Source organism: Cebus imitator, unplaced genomic scaffold (genome assembly GCF_001604975.1).
Source record: "Cebus imitator isolate Cc_AM_T3 unplaced genomic scaffold, Cebus_imitator-1.0 Scaffold447, whole genome shotgun sequence".
NCBI lineage: Eukaryota > Metazoa > Chordata > Mammalia > Primates > Cebidae > Cebus > Cebus imitator.
In genome coordinates, this window is record NW_016107762.1 from 1202128 (window position 1) to 1209244 (window position 7117).

A 7117-nucleotide genomic window follows, 5' to 3' on the forward strand; every position below is an offset into this window, starting at 1 on the left:
GAGCATGTGGGGGTATATGGAATGCTGCTCTGGCTTTGTGAGCTGCTTTATGAAAAGTAGAATTCAAGGCTATGAGATGTCAATTACAAAATAAAAAAAAAAAAAAAAAAATCAAAACTTTCAAGATGATATTTATAGGAAATTTTAGTCAGCTTTAAGGAAAAGTTCTTGGCTAACAACTCACTAACTTGCAAGCATATGAAAAACACGTAGACGACTAGTCAAGTTTTATAAGTATTCAGTCCATGGGATATTAAAGAGAGTAGATAAAATAAACCAGCCTTTGTCCTTGACCTGCACAAAGTGATGCTTATACTCAAAACTAAGCTAAGTTCCTCTGGCAAGCTTTCTTCTCTAACAATTTAAAAGGCTTTTCAACTAGAGAAATATGTCAACTTTCCTCTGTCAGACCTTCTGGTCCTAAATGTCCCCCTCCAGACAAAACTAAACTAACTGACAGATTTTAAAGGAAGTCTGATAGGTGGATATTAGGCTAAGGCTCTATGGCTAAGACCCAAATACAGCTTAATTCTTTCCTTTTTTACAAAAGAAAGAATGTCTGTATCTCTTCTCATGTCCCAGAAGAATTAACAGATTGTTCCACAAGGCTGAAAGTAGACATTGAGTCATCTCTTTGATTCCTGGAGCTAGTCTGATTCTTTCATTAGAAATATGTTTGACATCATCGTGTTATTTCTCAAGATTAGACATCTGAAGCCTTAAGAAACTCACCAATTTCCAGCGTAATATCTTGATCCACTCATCAGCTTCTACTCCAGTCTTTGCACAGAGATAAAATGTCCTGAATGGAAATACCAAGCTAATAGGACAGAAGAAAGAACCTAAGACATTGCAGATGATGAGCTGTATATATATTAGTAGAACACTCATTAGAGTATTACAAGGGAAAAAAGAATTGGTAAAGGATCCAGGTAAGTAACTTGAAGAGCCGGTATATATGGACCTATTCCTGCCAGCAAACTGCAGAAATGTTAAGGAAGTTGTAGATTCATATTATTACTCCAGGTCAGATTTACATACTTGAATAAGACTTTGAAGAAGAAAGAAACATCTTCAGGACACCCCCAGATCCTTTTGTGGTTCATGTCTTAGGCTAACTCTAGTAGGTGCTTATTCAGCTGATCTCTCAAAGGGATTAGAACCTGTGCTGTGATTCAAAGAATAAGCAAGATAGAGAAGTTTGCTAAAAAGTACTCATTTGTATTAACTTGCTTCAATGAGGAAAACTGCCTTCTGTAGTTGTAGGTAATTTCAACTACTGGGACAGTAAAAAGACAATAAAACTCAATTAGTTATTTCTTCCATCTCTGGCCAAGAGTCAGTATCTGCTGCAGAGAATATGAACTTTTCTACTGGCACAAAATACTTTTCCTGGATATATAGTGATTTTTCATTTGACTGTCTCTGATTACCTGGTTAAAATTATGTAAGTGATAACGTCAGCCCTAAATTACATATCGAACATACTTCTTACTTCTTGTACTTACAGTTGAGATGCAAAATACCAAAAATATTTTTTTTGTGGAAAAAAAGCCTTCAGAAGGGTTTCTATATCTTAAAGCCTAAGCAGTATAGTTTGTTGATACCAGCAATTAATGTTGAATAGGTAAGAGCTAAATCCCTGTGCAAAGAACGTAATACCTTGATGTGAGGTCTAGTGGAGGGGTGAGTGGACAATGGTGGGGAGGGAGTGCTATAGTGCATTTACTCGAAAACTGGTTTCTGAAATTGTCAGCGTTTGGCACTCCCTATGTGAGACATTATTAATTGCCTATTAATACAGATAATTTTTTATTTCTCTCGCTAACAGAACCCCAAGCAATAAATCCTAATTGGTTTAAGCCAATTATGATCAGCTGCTGGGGATGGCCATGGAACCCGGTCTTGGCCAATGACATACAAGGGACAATTTCGTAGGGAAGTTTCTGGAGAAACATTGGTTTTCCTGATAAAAGGGACAGACACAGCTGATCCCATCCCTTCATCTTTCTTTGTACTTTGTTGAAAACATGAGACCTACAGGTGTAGTAGCCACTTGAATTATGAAGTAGCCAGCCTGAGAAAAGTTCAAGAGAACTGTAGAGACCCTGGACCTGACCTTGTCAGCACAGCTGCTTGCCTCCTCATTTTTGGATATATGAGAAAAATAAAGCTCTTCTAGCTCATAGGGCATGTCCATGCAAATTTTAAAAAGACATCAATTCTCAGCTGATATTATAGAATTAACATTAATTTCCTCAGGTGTAATAATGATATTGTAGTCCTATATGTGATATTTTATTCTTAGGAGACACAGACTCAAGTCTTTAGGGGTAAAGTGCCATGATGTCTGCAATTTACTTTCAATTCGTTCAGAAAAAAAAGTGGATAGGCTGGGATAAAGCAAATATGGCAAGATATATTAATAACTGCTGATGGAGGGAATATAGACATATGTTTTTCCACTTATGTATGCTTGAAAAACTTTAAAAGGTAGTGGGAAATAAGACATCCCTTTCTCAAGGCACTTCTCCCAGTTAGAACATTTTTATAATGATTACGTTAGAACAAAACATTTTTGTGCCATCTGCCAGAAATTGTCATAAGAGTATAAATCACCCATCATCAAAGTTAAATTAAAATTGTGGGGCAGGGGAAGCCTCAAAGAAATTAAATGGTCTAAGATGTGAATGGCATCCTCTATGTGTGTCATATTTCTGTAGGACACAACATGAGCTGAGCTGACCTGTGTTTGTTTAACCAACTTTAAATGAGGTGTTATGTCACACTCAGCTGAAAGTACTCCTAACATGTAGGCACACCCCTCAGATCTGAACTTTATAGACATTAAGATATACAGCTTTCTATTCCTTAGTCAAAATAAGTGTCTGGCAAGAAGGCATTAGAAAACATTTTCTTTATAAAACAACTTACCAAAAACAGTTTACCCTTTCTTGTGAATAATCAAATTGTACAGCTGAACATTCTGTTAGGTCCAGGATCCGAATTGGTTCTGGTGACTAAAAACAAATAAAAAGTAACATATGCCATCATTAAAAAATAAAAAACAAACAAATCTGTTCCTCACTTGTCCCCTCACAAGTCTTGTCCCCTCACAAGTCTTCCACTACGTGTAATTTTCAAATTTCCTTTCACTAAGAGGACTGACAATCGAAAAGCCTTACCCAGGGAAGTCTTTGGTTTTGGAATTAGCCTTTCATAAAACTAGCATTAAGATACTGCCTTTATCAATTTACTGATGAAGATGGGTTTTAACACATGGAAGAGAAGCAGATTTTTCTTCCATTTTTAAAAACTACTTTCATAGAAATTTTATATAAGAAAAGAGAGAAAAAGTACTTTTAGATTGGCTTAACGAAATGGGCATGGGAAATGGACAAACCATATTTTCAATAAAGGGAGAAATTGCTGCAGAGAGACAGTTAATTGTGGCAAGAGAACAATTACATTGCCCTAAACAAAGGGAATTATGTGCCCTGGGGAACTGTAGTTTAGCCAATTCAAGAGATCAATTTCTGAAATATATATCTCATCTTTCCAAAATAACCCTACTCATTTCAGGAATCAATAATTTATATGTCCAATCATTTATTAGGTGTATCAGGTAGATATAAAAATAATTTCAGAGATTTTAAAGACATAAGTTTCATCTATAGAATTTATTTTTAAAGGAAAAATATATTATTATATTTCTCACCATCTGATCTTTGAAGTATTTCAGTTCATTCCTGTGCAGAGTAAACCATCTTGTTTTCCAGGTCTGAAAAAACACACACACATACAAAAACACACACACACAATGTTTTGAATGCAGGAATGCAATATTTGAACCAGATGATTTACTTTCATTTTTAAAAGTATCTAAAAAATTAAATACTATAACCCTGAAAAAATTCTTGTGCGTCATTTCTGAGAAAAAAATTTCAAACTATCTATAAAACTTAAAATAATTTCATGAATTAAGCTCATAATGAAGGCTGATATATCATTAGTATATTTTTAAATACAAAAAGAATTAGTCTATCATAAATATTCAAGGTGATTTATAATGAACCATTATAATTTCCATTTTATTAACTCTATAATAAAGATAAATATTGTTCTTTGAGTACCTAATATGGACTATACTATCGTTGGAGGCTTTATATATTATATCCAATCCTTAACAATGCCAGTATTATTATTATTACAAATATTCAAACTGAGGTTTAAGAACCCTGAACCATGTGATATTCTAAACCTTGCTTAAGAACTCTAAGATATCGGTGGTAAAATCCATCATTGCCCACTGTTACCTGTATCTTATATACAAACAGCATCCTACTATATCCTGGGTGGCAATGTGCCACTTAAAAGAAGTAACAGAGGATTTAAACATAAGTATGCTATGAATATGAATATTCTCTGTCCTCAGGGAGAATTCAGTCTAGAAGGCACAACAAATAACTAATTTATTTAGGTTAATTCCAAGCACGCCAGTACCTGTGAGAGAGGTTAAACATCGTGACTTTTTTTTTTTTTTTGGAGACAGAGTCTCGATCTGTCTCCAGGCTGGAGTGCAATGGCACGATTTCGGCTCACTGCATCCTCCATCTTCCAGGTTCAAGCGATTCCCCTGCCTCAGCCTCCTGAGTAGCTGGGACTACAGGCGCACACCACCACACTCAGCTAATTTTTTGTATTTTAGTAAAGACGGGGTTTCACCATGTTGGCCAGACTGGTTTGGACCTCCTGACCTCATGATCCGCCTGCCTCAGCCTCCCAAAGCTCTGGGATTACAAGTGTGAGCCACTGCACCCAGCTAAATACCGTGGCTCTTAAAATAAGAAGGAGCAGACACATTCCATGAAAGTCTTCTTAGCACATTGAGATGAAACAAAAGAATTCTAAAGGTACAATCTCATAAATAGGGAACATTTGGATACTCTGAACTTGTAAAAACGTAAATTGTGTTTCCCTTTGGATTTTATAACATAGTTTCAGTAGCATCAGTGATGTTTTTGACCTATCTTTAAGTAAACATTTTATACAATTTTGACTTCTTCCTTGTTTTAGAAAAACTTCTAGAGTTAACTTGCTGTCTTCATCCTTAATCATTCCATTAAGAGGACTATATGTTTTCTTGAGTTTTAATTGCAGGCTACACCTATGCAGGTCTTTGTCAAAGAATAGTCAAGCCATTCCAGAATTTTGACTAATAAGCCATAAAAATGAACCATTGAGTCAGGTAAAATATTAGAAGTGGTTAAAATGAGCAGGCGATTTGCTTCCAAGAAAAACTATGAAGATCAGAATTGAGTCTATATGACGTGTTCTTTTTTTCTGTGGGTGGCATGAGCAAAACCATACTTCCTTACCTTGACCAGGCCTCCCTGTTTGGTGAGGTAACCTTCTTTGGTGCCCAGCTAAAAAAGAAAAGCACTGAGTGAATCCCAGAACAGTCACAACAGGATGTCTGTCCTTCCTTTCTTGTCCTATTTTTAAAGGAAGAATTTTTGCCTTTGATCTTTAAATTACCATCTAGCATTTTTCACCTAGACACTTGAAAACCTTCCATGTGCTGTGAGAGATTGTTTTCAGACTGGCATCATTCTGTAGCTACTAACTCCAGTTAGCAATTGGCAAACAGTAAACCACATCATTTCATTTACAGAAGTCTGTGTTTGTCATGTGAAATCCAGCTGTTTGGATTGTCACAGGGTTATCAATACAAACATGCACACATCTATGATCAATACGTTCAGGAGACTGGATTAAGAAAACTAAAAGGATGTTTTTATTTCAGGGCTTCCCAGAGTCTGTATTATGCTAATATACTTTAAAAATTTTTAAGAAGGAACATTAGAAACAGCATTTCCACCATTTATTTTATCATGTAATCCTCCTCCCCAGCCCCCACACTCTCTTGAGATCCATGTTCCAAGAAACAGACTGTCAGGAGTGTATATTTCATTACACCGGATTTATCCAAAATGAATTTGAAATAAGAATGACCCAATTCTTTTAACTCACATTGTCATCAATTCAAAGGTAAAAACAGAAGCACACACTTTGATAGCACCCATGAAATATAAGGAATGGTGGGGAACTGTTTGAACAGAAATTTGCATAAGACAAGTAGCCTAACCTTAAGAAATTTATCATTTCATAAATTCCAGAAGAAATTCAATTATTGGTAGAATATTTTGTTCAAATATGATGTCATGATATGTCTTAGTAAGAAAGAAAATTAACAAAAATTGGGAAGTGACTTGGTTGACACCAAGGTTCTTTCTATGGTAGTTTCCAGAATATTTTTTTCTGAGGTGAATTTTCCTGACCAAATAAAAAGAGGAACAACCATCTCTACCACATTAAAAAGAGTTAAAGCATGAAATATGCAAACACTTCTTTTAAAATCTTATGATATAAAAGGATAAACTACCCAAATGTTCATTTAAATAACATTAATCAATGTTAGTGAATTTGGTATCTCATAATGAGTGTGATTTATTTTGACATTAAAGAAATTGAATCGACTGAATCAAGTTTCGGTGTTAAATAATGGAAAGGCAAAAAGTAATTATTTTGGGTTGTTGCAGGTTAAAATCTGTAGAGATAGAATAACTAGGAGTAAATTGTTATATAAAAGGTCCTGATAGAATTATTTACTGAAATCAAGCTAGGGAATAATGCCATCTTACCTCCACTCAAACAATATACTATAAATGTAGTATTTTTCTAAGTCTTTGATAGATAAGTGGAAGGCTGCATGGGAAAGCACTGAGACTATTAATTTTATTTGGAGTCTCAAGATGTAAGAAACTAAATGAAGCCGGGCATGGTGGCTCATGCCTGTAATCCTACACTTTGGGAGGCTGAGGCTGGCAGATTGCCTGAGCCCAGAGCTTTGAGACCAGGCTGGACAACACGGTGAAACCCGTCTCTACTAAAATTAGCCAGGCATGGCGGCATGTGCCTGTAGTTTCAGCTACTTGGGAAGGAGGCTGAGGCAGGAGAATCTGTTGAACCTGGGAGGTGGAAGTTGCAGTGAGCCGAGATTGTGCCACTGCACTCTAGCCTGGGCAACAGAGTGAGACTCTGTCACCAAAAAAAA

At 35.8% G+C, this 7117-nt stretch overlaps 1 protein-coding gene across 1 annotated transcript in view; it reads right to left on the reverse strand.

Annotated features, from left to right (window-relative positions):
• DAPP1 (dual adaptor of phosphotyrosine and 3-phosphoinositides 1) overlaps positions 1-7117 on the reverse strand; it is a 53856-nt gene that overhangs the window by 2803 nt on the left and 43936 nt on the right. Inside the window, exons 5-8 of the mRNA XM_017511365.2 lie at positions 5379-5426; positions 3719-3781; positions 2935-3020; positions 733-820 (exon numbers count right to left, since the gene is read on the reverse strand). Coding sequence (XP_017366854.1) covers positions 733-820; positions 2935-3020; positions 3719-3781; positions 5379-5426 — 285 coding nt within the window. The remainder of the gene's footprint in view (positions 1-732; positions 821-2934; positions 3021-3718; positions 3782-5378; positions 5427-7117) is intronic.